The 16,155-nt window shown below is 39.5% G+C and overlaps 1 protein-coding gene across 1 annotated transcript in view; it reads right to left on the bottom strand.

Moving 5' to 3' along the window:
* The window catches only part of LOC100341492 (vomeronasal type-2 receptor 116), a 42,365-nt gene extending 36,819 nt beyond the window's left edge, over positions 1-5,546 (bottom strand). Inside the window, exon 1 of the mRNA XM_070067567.1 lies at positions 5,238-5,546. Coding sequence (XP_069923668.1) covers positions 5,238-5,267 — 30 coding nt within the window. The 5' untranslated portion in view covers positions 5,268-5,546. The remainder of the gene's footprint in view (positions 1-5,237) is intronic.
* Between the last annotated feature and the right edge of the window lie 10,609 nt (positions 5,547-16,155).

Here is a 16,155-nt window from a genome sequence, read left to right as displayed (position 1 = left end):
TTGCCCCAAATGGTAGAGTTAGAAACATACCAGGGGATTCCAATCCAATCCCATCAAGGTGGCATGTACCAATGCCATCTCACTAGTCCAAGTGATCAATTTCAGTTCACAATTGATCATAATGAAAGGACTAAGAGTCAAAGGGAGCACATAAACAAGTCTAGTACCTGCTAACACTAACCGATAGAATAAATAAAGGGGAGAGTGATCCAACATGGGAAGCGAGATACTCAGCAGACTCATAGAATAACAGATGTCCTAAACAGCACTCTGGCCTCAGAATCAGCCCTAAAGGCATTCGGATCTGGCTGAAAAGCCCATGAGAGTATTTCAGGCATGGAAAGCCAAGACACTCTGGCAAAAAAAAAAAAGACCTAAATGAAAGATCTCTGTGAGTGAGAATCCAATGGAAAGAACAGGTCTTCAAAGAAGGAGGTACCTTTCTCTGAAGGGAGGAGAGAACCTCCACTTTGACTATGACCTTGTCTAAACAAGACAAGAGTTGGAGAACTCAAGGGGCTTCCATGGCTGGAAACTCATGACTGGAGCATGGGGAGATTACTGAGGCCATAAACAAGAGTGTCAATTTGTAAAGTCAATGACAGGAGTCACTGTGCACTTGCTCCTCATGTGGGATCTCTGTCCTTAGCGTGCTGTACATTGAGACTTAATGCTATAACAAGTACTCAAACATTATATTTCACTTTGTGTTTCTATGGGGGTGCAAACTGTTGCAAAGCTTTACTTAATGTATGCTAAACTGATCTTCTGTAAAATAAAAAAGAAGAAGAAGAAATTATCAATTCCCAACTTGACTCTCACTGGGATGAAACATGACAATAGGTCTGATCTGATTTCATCATCATTTAAAAAATCATCTATTATTTTTCACTTTATGTTTCTGTGTGGGAGCAAACTGTTGAAATCTTTACTTAATGTATACTAAGCTGATCTTCTGTATATTAAGATAATCGAAAATGAATCTTGATGTGAATGGAAGGGGAGAGGGAGTAGGAAAGGGGAGTGTTGCGAGTGGGAGGGACGGTATGGGGGGGAAGCCATTGTAATCCATAAGTCGTACTTTGGAAATTTATATTCATTAAATAAAAGTTAAAAAAAAATAAACATGAAAATTACACAGTGCAGTAAGCTGTGTAAATTTAAACATATATAATGTACTATATATATATACATTTTCCTTCTGTGACACATTAAATTTGATTTCCTCAAATAATTTGATTAGTGGATTTTCATGTATACATATGGCGAAGTTCCTGATACTGTTCTACATATGGGTAATAGATCCAAGCAAGCCAGGTTTAAAATCCAGGCAAATCCATCTATAACCAGCAGATGTACCCTGTGCTTACATGCAAGCTCTGTGAATTTGTATTTAACAATAGGCTCACAGACTGTCCTCACTGGTTGTGACAGGCTTTCTTTGCGACATTGCTTCATTTTTCAGAGTCATTTTATGATATAAAGTGGACCCAATTTTATTTTCCCCAACAATGTCTCACAAAGCACATGAGCTATAGCATACATATATACAACATTATAGCAGACATAGCTGCTATGAGATATATCAGTAATCCACATTTCTTAGCTTTGCATACATTCCCAAAAAAAAGAATATGTTTGGGCAATTTTTTTCCTTCCTATTCTTTGTAATGAGCTATATTAGGATATTTTATAGCATTTCATCCTACAGTGAGAAATATTATTATTCTATGACCTCTCATTATTAAATTATAATTCAAAATGCTACACAGAGCCAAACTCACTCTCTTCAGAAAGGACAGTCTCTTCAACAAGTAGTATTGGAAAACTTTGATTTCCACATGCAGACTCTTGAAATCATTCTGCTACCTTAAAGCCTATATAAATATCAATTCATAAGTGATCAAAGATCTAAACCTAAGCCCTGAAAACATCAAATTACTAGAGGAAAACATTGGGGAAACACTGCAAGACATTGACTTAGGCAAAGACTTCTTGGATAAGACCCCAGAACTACAGGCAATAAAGGAAAAGATAAGCACATGAGATTACATCAAACTAACTAACTTCTACTCAGCAAAGGACACACCCATCAAGGTAAACACAGCTTACACAATGAGAGAAAATATCTACAAAATATACATCCAATATCCAATAAATTGTTAATATCCAGAATAGGAAAGGAAGAGGGAGGAGAAGGAAGGATTGGAGGGCGGAAATGTTGGGCAGAATCACTACATTCCTAAAGTTGTACTTGTGAAATGCATGGAGTTTGTATTCCTTAAACATAAGGTTTCTTTTGGGGGAAAATGACCTCAAGAAACTTAACAACAACAAAACAAACAATCCAGTTAAGAAATGGAGTAAGGAATATGAACAGGCATTTTTCAAAGGATGAAATACAAATGGCCAACAAACACATGAAAAGATGCTCTGGATCACAAGACATTAGGGAAATGGAAATAAAACCCAGAGTGTGGTTTCACCACACCCCAGCTAGAATGGCTATCATCCAAACTTCAAGCAATAACAAGTTCTGGAGACTGTGTGGCGGGAAAAGTACTACAATAAACTCTTGGTGGGAATGAATGAAAAATGCTACAACCATTATGGAAGATGGTATGGGGATTCCTCAGAAAAACAATACTAGTTCTAACATACAGTCCAGCTATCCCACACGTAGGCAAACAAAGATGTAGAAAGGAAATTAAATCAGCACATGAAAGAGTCACTTGCACTCTCATATCCGTAGCAGCTCAATGCACAATAGCTAAGCTGTGAAACCAATCTACATGTCCATCAACTGATGAATGGATGAAGGAAACACAAGATGTATATGTATATATATATATATATATATATATGGTGAAATATTAATTGTCAGCCATGAGAAAGAATGAAATGTGCACACTTGGAACTGGAAGTCATTAAGCTAAATGAAATAACCGTACTCCCCAATCCAAAATGTCATAATTTCTTTCACATGTGTTAGTAAATATATACAGAGAGGATAAAAATTGTGTGGATCTCAGATCATTTGCTATATAGTTAAAAATATTGCTTCACTGAATCATCAAGTTAATAAAAAACATACCACACTTTCACATGTTACAAAAGAAATTGAGGGGCGGTGCTGTGGTGCAGCAGGTTAAAGCCCTGGCCTGAAGCACCAGCAACCCCTATGGATGCCAGTTTTACTCCTGGCTGCTCCTCTTCCAATCCAGCTCTCACTATGGCTATGGCCGGCATGCTCTGCCAATCTGAAGCCAGGAGCCAGGTGCTTCTTCCTGGTCTCCCATGTGGGTGCAGGGCCCAAGCACTTGGGCCATCCTCCACTGCCCTCCCGGGCCACAGCAGAGAGCTGGACTGGAAGAGGAGCAGCCGGGACTAGAACCCAGTGCCCATATGAGATGCCGGCACCGCAGGCAGAGGATTAACCAAGTGAGTCATGGTGCCGGCCCATGTCCACTGTCTTGATAATATATTCGAGGCCAGGAGTTTCTCCCTTGTGGTGTGAAGATGAGAGGCCTCCATGGACAAAATGCAGCACGTGTTGTGTCTCAAGCACAACAATATCCCACTTTGCATCTATGATCCACACCTTCTCCAGTGTTAAATAGAATTCACTTAGGAATTCGATGGTATAGAGACTCCTTACATCACCATATAGAATATGCACATTTGCTGATGAAATGTTTATCACCTCTAGGCAAGAGATTTCAGTTTCTGCATACCTTGACTTAGTGTCAGGGAGATTTTCTGAATAGGCCAGACAGACACCTTTCTTTACCATCTCAGCTTCAATATTCTGAAGGAACTGCTCTCCTTTCATATCATTAGATACAAAGAGTACCACCCAAATCCAGCCAAACTGTGGTAGCAATGAGTGCATTCCACAGACCAGAGAGTTATCACTGTTGGCCATCTAAGAGAGCAATGGAAACTTGTCTCGCTCATTTAGCATGGGATCAACAGGATGATATGTGATTTGAAAGGAAAGAAAACCACCATGATCTGATGAAGATGGATTACGAGTTGTCAATCTTGGGAAGTGAGTAAAAAAAAAAAAAATATCACTGCTCTCCAACAGGCACATCTGAACACAATGATATTGGGAAGACAATGTCCAGCATAGACACAGCCAAGTTCTATTACCTGGGATCAGAGAAAACAATGCTTCAATGCCTATTGCTTTTAGAAGAAATGTAGATCTTCATTCATAGCATGAAAGTGAGTTAGATACCCATGTATCTTCATGGCAAGCCATGGAGAGAAGGAGATATGATTTCTGGTTGCAGAATCACCAGGACATTGGTGTTTCCCACTTCTCACTGCATGTCACAAGAGGTTAACAGCCCCACTACAACTGGGATTACATGTTACCTCTGAGACAAACAACTCTTTACTGTGCTGATCTCCTGAGGGTTTGAATCCTCCTATGCTATTCCAGTCTGAGCCTGATGGTAATGGGTGCACAATGCTACCTGTTTCACGTGGGTCTCCTTTAAGAATCTCAGAAATGTGAATGCAGATCCAGGGAGGCAGCTCAATTGGATCATGTAATTGGGTTCCTGACACCTACTTGGGAGATTTGTATTGAATGCTAGGCTCCTGGCTGCACCACAGCCAATCTGCACCAGCACCATGGTGGGTATTTGGTGACTAAACCAGTGAATAGGTGTACACTGTCTGCCTGAATTGTTTCTCAGTCCCTCAAACACACAAAAAGATTTAAATCTCTGAGTTGCACATGGAAAGTAAACTGGGGACCCTGTGAATGAATCTGCTACATGTGATGAAGTCAGGACTGGGCATAGGGAGAGAGTGAAATCTCATCTAACTGTAACCAAACCCCAAATATTCATTAATGATCTTTGGGATTGTCATCGTCTTCAGTGGGGTCCTAAATGGAAAATACAGGCCCAGGTCTTTATATCCCCACAACTAACATAGAGTCATCTTAGGACATTTCTGTGCTGCGGGTATTTCCTATGAAGAGTCAACAATCAACATTCCCAGCAGGTGGGGATGGATACATTGGCCCTAGACAGAGATCTGGGCTGAGGCTCTCAGAATCCATTCCTCCTTCCCTTTCTCACAGCCTAACGAATTCCCCAGAATTTGTTTCAACTAAGAGTAGTATATGTGTAACTGGCTTCCACATGACCCTTGCATCAGGTGTGACAGATCTGGTGGGAGATGGAAACATTTCTCACCAGAAGTCACAACCCATTTACCTGTGGGGTTTTGTACAGCTCCAGTACCATTCAAGTTTCAGCCGAAAATGCTGATGTGGTTCCAGCAATGATGGCAACCGTCTTGCCTTGTGTCTGGCAGATATAGATAGGGATGAGATGATGCTTTCCAGTCAACCAGTACACAGTACTCCTCAGCGTGTCACTGGTAACAGAATTGTAGAGTTGGAAACTGAAGGTCAGGCAGGGGAATAGCTGGGGGTCCTTATTGATCTCCTACATGGCAAAGCGGAAGGCCAGCCCATGTTGGTAGTTCTTCCACAGCCACCTAAAGAGAGGGGCAGCATCAGGGAGAAGGGAGAGACTATGGAATTTAGAGCAACAACACAGCCATGCCCTGATGCAACAATGGTCAGACTCAGACTTCCACTCAGTGGTTCCTCAGCTCTGGCACATGGAGGAGGTGTGAGTGAGGTTCCAAGGGCTCTAGATCGTAGAAGGACCCTGAGACTCCTCTGAAGCAAACTGTCCCCATGATCACACTCACCTTCCCAAGCCCTTCAGGAAAGCCTTGATGTGTTCCAACATGCGATTTCACTTCTACTTAGGGATGGAACCCAAGAGGCAAGCATCTCTCTTTTCAGTACCTTCTGAAATGGTTGAATACCATCTGACTTGTCAGTTACCCAAGCATTCAGAAGCATCTCTAATCTATTCACCAAAGCCATTTTCTTGAGACCTCTCTGTAATTTTCCAGTAATGTATCAACTCTTATAGAAGCAATTTCATTCAATTATATTTGCCTTGAAAATAAGCATTTGGTTTAGAACGTCTAATTGTCAGAATATTCACAATGTTCACTCAATTTTTATTCACTCTTTTCCTATTGCTCAGGATTCTATTTTATCATTTCACATTTTATTGTTGAACATTCTCTGCATTTTTCTATCTTAAGCAAAAATAAGAGTTCTTGGGATTTGATAATGGCTCTCAAATGTTACATGCCCAAGAGAGTGGATGTTTTGTTTTCTCACAATGGATAACATTGCTCCTCTTTCTAGGAAATTTTTCTTATTTCTATATTTCATCCATAATTTGAGTGTTAAATTCATACCTGTTAAAAATTATGTGGGATTAAATAAATTTATGCAATCATCTGTTGGTTGCTTTTCATTGATTCATGTGTTTGAAGGTTAAGGTTAACAGACTGTCATTTCAAGTTGTGTTAAATTCATGAAATATTTTACACAATTTCTACTTGCAGTGTTTTATTTTTAGGATAAGTGCATTTTTTCTCAGTTCATATAATTGATTGCATTTGGCACACAGTTTAAAAATTCACCAACACAACAACAGTAGGAAACTAAACAGCATTAAAAGTTATTCCTCCCTCAGAAAAATAAAACATATTATGATTGTCAAAGCTAGATGTCTGCCTAAGTTTTAGAACAAAGGAAGAATGTGAAAGTAAGAAAAGGAAAAAGCAATCACTCACAATGACCACAAAAAGAAAATCCAAAAGAAAAGTCTGTTTTCTCACAGACATTGATTGTCTTCTCTAAATTAATAAAAATTATTTTTGACATAAAATGTATTTTAAAAAACTAGAAACTCTTCAAGTAACTAAGGATAATGTTCTAAGGCCATTTTCACAGGGTTTTGTTTGTTTGTTTCTTTGCTTGCTTTAAATTCCATTACAGCCAAATTAATACACATTTGACCAAATATTTTCAAAACAGTCCAGCAACACACAATGGAGTTTTTCATTCAGTATCTTAAGCACAAAAATAGGCTATGTTTACAGTAGTCAAGGTGATCAAATTTTAAACAAAAGCAATTTTTTAAAAAAGGGAAAAACAGCAAACATTTCCCATACTATTCACATAGATCTTATTTGTAAGTGCAAGACAGGAAAACAAACACTGTGAAAAATGCTTCTGCCCTGTGTGTTGGACATCACAACCACATGCTGGGCCGCTGCATCTGCTGCCGCAATACACATAGTCCACTAAATCCCTTCCCCATATCAATCAAGGCAGCCTAGTCCATTCAGTTTAGGGATATTTTTCAGTCCATGCAATCTTTTCTTTTCTTGTCTTTTCTTTTCTTTTCTTTTTTTAATTTTTGACAGGCAGAGTGGACAGTGAGAGAGAGAGAGAGAGAGAGAGAGATAGGCAACGGTCTTCCTTTTGCCGTTGGTTCACCCTCCAATGGCCGCCCTGGCCAGTGCGCTGCGGCTGGCGCATCGTGCTGATCCAAAACCAGGAGCCAGGTGCTTCTCCTGGTCTCCCATGCAGGTGCAGGGCCCAAGAACTTGGGCCATCCTCCACTGCACTCCCGGGCCATAGCAGAGGGCTGGCCTGAAAGAGGGGCAACCGGGACAGAATCCGGCACCGCGACCAGGACTAGAACCCGGTGTGCTGGCGCCTCAAGGCAGAGGATTAGCCTATTGAGCCGCGGCGCCGGCTCAGTCCATGCAATCTTTTCATGAGGATTTTTTTTTGGGGGGAGAGTGGGGGAGAGGATGGGAGTGAGGGTAAGCAAGAAGGGGAGAAAAAGAAAAAAAAAAAAAAGAGAGGAAGACCTAGTCGATTTATGCAGTAATTCTAAAAATGCTCAACTGGGTAAATGTGTACACCTAAACTTTGAGCTGGCATGGGTTTTGTGCAATTAGAAGTTTCTTATAAATGCAACTGCATGTGCAAATCTTTAAGCCATTTGTAAACATTTATAATTTCCTTGTTAAATAGCAAAATTATCAATTTGTAGCTTAAGTTTTTATTCAGCTTAACAGTTTCAACTCTGTGAGTGAGATCCCAGTGGAAAGAACAGGTCTTCAAAGAGGGAGGTGCCTTTCTCTGAAGGGAGGAGAGAACCTCCACTTTGACTATGACCTTGTCTAAACAAGATAAGAGTCGGAGAACTCAAGGGGCTTCCATAGCCTTGGAAACTCATAACTGGTGCATGGGGAGATTACTGATGCCATAAACAGGAGTGTCAATTGGTAAAGTCAACAACAGGAGTCACTGTGCACTTACTCCTCATGTAGGATCTCTGTCCTTAACGTGCTGTACACTGAGGCTTAATGCTATAACGAGTACTCAAACAGTATATTTCACTTTGTGTTTCTATGGGGGTGCAAACGACTGAAATCTTTACTTAATGTACACTAAACTGATCTTCTGTAAAAAAAAAAAAAAGAAATTATCAATTCCCAACTTGACTCTCACTGGGATTAAACATGACAATAGGTCTGATCTGATTTCATCATCATTTAAAAAAAATCATCTATTATTTTTCACTTTATGTTTCTGTGTGGGAACAAACTGTTGAAATACTTACTTAAGGTATACTAAGCTGATCTTCTGTATATTAAGATAATCGAAAATGAATCTTGATGTGAATGAAAGGGGAGAGGGAGTGGGAAAGGGGAGGGTTGTGGGTGGGAGGGACGGTATGGGGGGGGAAGCCATTGTAACCCATGAGACGTACTTTGGAAATTTATATTCATTAAATAAAAGATTAAATAAAATAAATAAAAAAAAATTTAGTTATAAATAAAAAAAGTTATATGGAAACACAAGATACCCCAAATAGCTAAAGCAAACCTATACAACAAAAACAAAGCACAAGACATTGCAATACCAGATTTCAAGAATTAACACAGGGGATTTATAATCAAAACACCCTGGTATTGGGCTGGAGCTGTGCCACAGCAGGTTAAAGCCCTAGCCTGAAGCGCTGACATACTACATGGGCGCTGGTTCTAGTCCTGGCTGCTCCTCTTCCAATCTAGCTCTCTGCTATGGCCTGGGAAATCAGTAGAAGATGGCCCAACTTGTTGGGCCCCTGCACCCATGTGGGAGACCTGGAAGAAGCTCCTGGCTCCTGGCTTCAGATCAGCACAACTGCAGCTACTGTGGCCATCTAGGGAGTGAACCAGCAGATGGAAACCTCTCGCTCAGTCTCTACATCTCTCATAACTTTGTCTTTCCAATAAATCTTTAAAACAGCCTGGTACTGGCACAAAAACAGACATGTAGACCAATGGAACAAAACAGAAACCCTAGAAATCAATCCACGCATCTACAAACTATGTATCTTTGACAAAGGAGCTAAAATCAATCCCTGGAGCAAGCTCAGACTCTTCAACAAATGGTGCTGGGGAAACTGGATCTCCACTTGCAGAAGTATAAAACTAGACCCATACCATACAAGTTACAAAAAAAATCCACTCAAAATGGATCAAAGACCTAAATCTATGACCCAATACCATCAAATTACTATATAATATTAGGGAAACTCTACAAGACTTTGGCATAGGCAGAGACTTTTTTGAATAGACTTCAGAAACACAGGCAATCAAAGCTAAGATGGACAAATGGGGTTACATCAAGCTGAAAAGCTACTGCACCACAAAAGAAACACGCAGCACAATGGAGCGGCAATCAGCAGATGAAAAAGTATTTACAACCTATGCCACTGATAAAGGGTTAACATGCAGAATCTAAAAAGAGCTTAACATCCAACAACAACAAAAAATACAATCCTATTAAGAAAGAAATGGGGAAAGGACTTGAATAGGCATTTTTCAAAAGACGAAATCCAAATGGCCAGCAGACACATGAAAAAATGTTCAGGATCACTAGCCATCAGGGAAATGCAAATCAAAACCACAATGAGGTTTCACCTCACTCCAGTTAGAATGGCTCTCTTACAGAAATCAACAAACAACAAATGCTGGCAAGGATGTGGTGGGAAGGGTTCCCTAATCCACTGTCAGTGGGCATGTAAATTGGTGCAGCCATTGTGGAAAACAAGAGAGATACCTCAGACATCTGAATATAGACCTACCATATGATCCAGCCATCCCACTCCTGGGAATTTACCCAAACCAAAAGAAATCAGCACCTGAAGGAGTTATCTATACCCTCATGTTCATTGCATCACTATTCTTAATAGCTAAGATACGGAAACAAGCTATGTGTCCATCAACTGTTGACTGGATAAAGAAATTATAGAATATATACACTATGGAGTACTACTCAGCTGTTAAAAAAAGGAAATCCTGTCTTTTGCAACAAGATGGATGCAACTGGAAAACATTATACTTAGTGAAATAAGCCAGTCCCAAAAAGACAGATATCATATTTTCTCTGACCCAAGGTAACTAACACCGTACCTGAAATATAATGTATTGGGGTAAAATGGACATTTTGAGGTTCAATGATCGTTTACAGTCTTTGTCTCTTCTGTTGCAGAAGAGTGGTTATTGTTTCACACAATTTGTTGAACGCTTTTACTGAGTGTAGGGTTAACTATATGATCACCAAGTACATTGAAAATAGATATTTGTAAAAATTAAAAGTAGGAATGGGAGAGGTACGAAGAAGCAGTGTTGGAGTGTGGGCATGAAGGAGGGTACGAGGAGAAGTATCACTATGTTCCTAAATCTGTATACATGAAGCACCTGAAACTTGTAAGTAAAATTAAAAAATGTTTTCCCATTCTGTTGAATGTCTCTTCACTCTATTGATTGTATCCTTTGCTGCAATGAAGCTTCTGAGTTTATAGCAAACCCATTTCTCTAGTTCTTCTTTTGTTGCCTATGATTTAGGGGTTTTTATCCAAAAAGTCATCACCTAACCCAGTGTCTCAAGATGCTTACCCCAATTTTCTTCCAGCAACTGTATACTCTCAGGTCTTCAACTTGGATCTTTGATCCATCTTGAGTTGATTTTTGCATATGGTGAGAGGTAAGGAACCTGGTTCATTCTTCTGCATATATACATCCAATTTTGCCAGCACCATTCTTGAATAGATTATCATTTCAACAATGTGCGGTTTGAATACTTATGTCAAAAATACGTTTGTAATATATTCATTGATTAATTTCTAGGCCCTCTAATTTGCTCTAGTTATCTATGTGTCAGTTTTCATGCTAGTACCACGGTGTTTTCATTACTATATCTTTGTTTTTTGTTAACTTTTATTTAATGAATATAAATTTCCAAAGTACAGCTTATGGATTAAAATGGCTTCCCCCCATAACGTCCCTCCCACCCACAACCCTCCCCTTTCCCACTCCCTCTCCCCTTGCATTCACATCAAGATTCATTTCGATTCTCTTTATATACAGAAGATCAGTCACTCTGGCCTCTGAATCAGACCTAAAGGCATGCGGATCCGGCTGAAAAGCCCGTGAGAGTATTACAGGCATGGAAAGCCAAGACACTAGGAAAAAAAAACTAAATGGAAGATCTCTACAAGTGAGATCCCCGTGGAAAGAATGGGTCATCAAAGAAGGAGGTACCTTTCTATGAAGGGAAGAGAGAACTTCCACTTTGACCATGGCCTTGTCTAAATATGATCAGAGTCAGTGAACTCAGGGGGCTTCCATAGCCTTGGTAGCCCATGACAAGAGCCTAGGGTGATTACTGATGCCATAAACAAGAGTGTCAATTTGTTAAGTAAACAACAAGAGTCACTGTGCACTTACTCCTCATGTAGGACCTCTGTCCTTAGTGTGCTGTACTGTATCTTTGTAATATGCTTCAAAATCAACTATTGTGAAGCCTCCAACTTGATTTTTTTTTCCTCAAGATCATTTTGGCTATTCTGTATCTTTTGTGATTTGATATGATTTTTATTACTTTTATTTAATGAATATAAATTTCCAAAGTACGATTTATGGATTACAATGGCTTCCCCCACATACCGTCCCTCCCACCCACTACCCTCCCCTTTCCCACTCCCTCTCCCCTTCCATTCACATCAAGATTCATTTTCAATTATCTTAATATACAGAAGATTAGCTTAGTATACATTAAGTAAGGATTTTAACAGTTTGCTCCCACACAGAAACATAAAGTGTAAAATAATAGATGATTTTTTTAAATGATGATGAAATCAGATCAGACCTATTGACATGTTTAATCCCAGTGAGAGTCAAGTTGGGAGTTGAGAATTTCTTTTTTTTTTTTTTACAGAGGATCAGTTTAGTATACATTAAGTAAAGATTTCAACGGTTTGCACCCCCATAGAAACACAAAGTGAAATATATTGTTTGAGTACTCGTGATAGCATTAAATCTCAATACACAGCACATTAAGGACAGAGATCCTACATGAGGAGTAAGTGCACAGTGACTCCTGTTGTTGACTTTACAAATTGACACTCCTGTCTATGCCATCAGTAGTCTCCCTATGCTCCAGTCATGAGTTTCCAAGGCTATGGAAGCCCTCTGAGTTCTCCGATTCTTATCTTGTTTAGACAAGCTCATAGTCAAAGTGGAGGTTCTCTCCTCCCTTCAGAGAAAGGTACCTCCTTCTTTGAAGACCTGTTCTTTCCACTGAGATCTCACTCACAGAGATCTTTTGCCAGAGTGTCTTGGCTTTCCATGCCTGAAATACTGTCATGGGCTTTTCAGCCAGATCCGAATGCCTTTAGGGCTGATTCTGAGGCCAGAGTGCTATTTAGGACATCTGCCATTCTATGAGTCTGCTGAGTATCTCACTTCCCATGTTGGATCACTCTCCCCTTTATTTATTCCATCGGTGAGTGTTAGCAGGTACTAGACTTGTTTATGTGCTCCCTTTGACTCTTAGTCCTTTCATTATGATCAATGTGAACTGAAATTGATCACTTGGGCTAGTGAGATGGCATTGGTACATGCCACCTTGATGGGATTGAATTGGAATCCCCTGGTATGTTTTTAACTCTACCATTTGGGGCAAGTCAGCTTGAGCATGTCCCAAATTATACATCTCTTCCCTCTCTTATTCCCACTCTTATGTTTAACAGGGATCACATTTCAGTTAATTTTTAACACTTAAGAATAACTGTGTATTAATTACAGAATTAAACCAGTCATATTAAGTAGAACAGACAAAAAATCTACTAAGAGGGATAATGTATTAAGTTGTTTATTAACAGTCAGGGCTATGCTGATCAAGTCACCGTATCCCATAGTGTCCATTTCACTTCAGGAGGTTTCCTTTTTGGTGTTCAGTCAGTTGTCACTGATCAGGGAGAACATATGGTAATTTTCCCTTTGGGATTGGCTTATTTCACTCAGCATGATGTGTTCCAGATTCCTCCATTTTGTTGCAAATGACTGGATTTCGTTGTTTCTTACTGCGGTATAGTATTCTAAAGAGTACATGTCCCATAATTTCTTTATCCAGTCTACCGTTGATGGGCATTTAGGTTGGTTCCAGGTCGTAGCTATTGTGAATTGAGCTGCAATAAACATTAGTGTGCAGACCGCTTTTTTGTTTGCCAATTTAAATTCCTTTGGGTAAATTCCAAGGAGTGGGATGGCTGGGTCGAACGGTAGGGTAATCTTCAGGTTTCTGAGGAATCTCCAGACTGACTTCCATAGTGGCTTGACCAGTTTGCATTCCCACCAACAGTGGGTTAGTGTCCCTTTTTCCCCACATCCTCGCCAGCATCTGTTGTTGGTAGATTTCTGAATGTGAGCCATTCTAACCGGGGTGAGGTGAAACCTCATTGTGCTTTTGATTTGCATTTCCCTGATTGCTAATGACCTTGAACATTTTTTCATGTGCCTGTTGGCCATTTGGATTTCCTCTTTTGAAAAATGTCTATTGAGGTCCTTGGCCCATCTCTTAATTGGGTTGTTGGTTTTGTTTTTGTGGAGTTTCTTGATTTCTTTGTAGATTCTGGTTATTAACCCTTTATCTGTTGCATAGTTTGCAAATATGTTTTCCCATTCTGTCGGTTGTCTCTTCACTCTCCTGACTGTTTCTTTTGCAGTACAGAAACTTCTAAATTTGATGCAATCCCAATAGTTAATTTTGGCTTTGACTGCCCGTGCCTCCCGGGTCTTTTCCAGAAACTCTTTGCCTGTGCCAATATCTTGAAGGGTTTCTGCAATGTTCTCTAGTAACTTGATGGTGTCAGGTAGTAGATTTAGGTCTTTAATCCATGTTGAGTGTTTTTTTGTGTAAGGTGTAAGGTAGGGGTCTTGTTTCATGCTTCTGCACGTGGAAATCCAGTTTTCCCAGCACCATTTATTGAATAGACTGTCCTTGCTCCAGGAATTCGTTTTAGATCCTTGATCAAATATAAGTTGGCTGTAGATGTTTGGGTTGATTTCTGGTGTTTCAATTCTTTTCCATTGGTCTATCCATCTGTTTCTGTATCAGTACCATGCTGTTTTGATTACAACTGCCCTGTAGTATGTCCTGAAATCTGGTATTGTGATGCCTCCGGCTTAGTTTTTGTTGTACAAGATTGCTTTAGCTATTCGAGGTCTCTTGTGCCTCCATATAAATTTCAGCACCAATTTTTCCAGATCTGAGAAGAAGGTCTTCGGTATCTTGATTGGTATTGCATTGAATTTATAAATTGCTTTTGGGAGAATGGACATTTTGATGATATTGATTCTTCCAATCCATGAGCATGGAAGATTTTTCCATTTCTTGGTATCCTCTTCTATTTCTTTCTTTAAGGTTTTGTAATTTTCATCGTAGAGATCTTTAACGTCCTTGGTTAAGTTTATTCCAAGGTATTTGATTGTTTTGTAGCTATTGTGAATGGGATTGATCTTACAAGTTCTTCCTCAGCCATGGCATTGTCTGTGTATACAAAGGCTGTTGATTTTTGTGCATTGATTTTATACCCTGCTACTTTGCCAAACTCTTCTATGAGTTCCAATAGTCTCTTAGTAGAGTTCTTTGGGTCCCCTAAATAAAGAATCATGTCATCTGCAAAGAGGGATAGTTTGAGTTCTTCCTTCCCAATTTGTATCCCTTTAATTTCTTTTTCTTGCCTAATAGCTCTGGCTAGAACCTCCAGAACTATATTGAATAGCAGTGGTGAGAGTGGACATCCCTGTCTGGTTCCAGATCTCAGTGGAAATGCTTCCAACTTTTCCCCATTCAATAGGATGTTGGCTGTGGGTTTTTCATAGAATGCTTTGATTATATTGAGGAATGTTCCTTCTCTACCCAGTTTGCTTAGAGTTTTCATCATGAACGGGTGTTGCATGTTATCAAATGCTTTCTCGGCTTCTATTGAGATAATCATATGGTTTTTCTTCTGCAGTCTGTTAATGTGGTGTATCACATTGATTGTCTTGTGCACATTAAACCATCCCTGCATACCAGGGATAAATCCCACTTGGTCTGGGTGGATGATCTTTCTGATGTGTTGTTGCATTCTATTGGCGAGAATTTTATTGAGGATTTTTGCATCTATGTTCATCAGGGATATTGGTCTGTAATTCTCTTTCAGTGCTGCATCTTTTTCCGGCTTAGGAATTAAGGTGATGCTGGTTTCATTGAAAGAATTTGGGAGGATTCCATCTTTTTTGATTGTTCTGAATAGTTTGAGAAGAATTGGAGTTAGTTCTTCTTTAAACGTCTGGTAGAATTCAGCAGTGAATCCATCTGGTCCTGGGCTTTTCTTTGTTGGGAGGGCCTTTATTACTGTTTCAATTTCTGTCTCAGTTATGGGTCTGTTTAGGTTTTCTATGTCTTCCTGGTTCAATTTAGGTAGGTTGCATGTGTCTAGGAATCTATCTATTTCTGATAGGTTTCCCTGTTTGCTGGAATACAAGTCCTTGTAGTAATTTCTGATGATTCTTTTTATTTCTGTGGTGTTTGTTGTTACATTTCCTTTTTCAAGTTTGATTTTATTGATTTGGGTCTTTTCTCTTCTTTTTTTAGTTAGTTGGGCAATCACTATCAGTCACTATCCCAGTTTCCTGTTGTACTAGTTGTTTCGTTTCATTTTGATTCCTCCTTAATATTTCATTTTCACGAGAGAGATTTTCTATCTTGTCCATTAAGGATTTCTGTAGTTCAAGAATTTGTTTTTGAGAACTTCTTAATGTTCTTATCAATTTTTGAGATCTGCTTCTTGCATTTCTTCTATGTCATCATCCTCATAATCTTGAATTGGGGTGTCTTTTTCATTTGAGGGCTTCATGGTG

The sequence above is a fragment of the Oryctolagus cuniculus genome, assembly GCF_964237555.1.
Source record: "Oryctolagus cuniculus chromosome 16 unlocalized genomic scaffold, mOryCun1.1 SUPER_16_unloc_1, whole genome shotgun sequence".
In the NCBI taxonomy this organism is placed as follows: domain Eukaryota; kingdom Metazoa; phylum Chordata; class Mammalia; order Lagomorpha; family Leporidae; genus Oryctolagus; species Oryctolagus cuniculus.
This window is presented reverse-complemented; position numbering and strand designations above follow the sequence as displayed.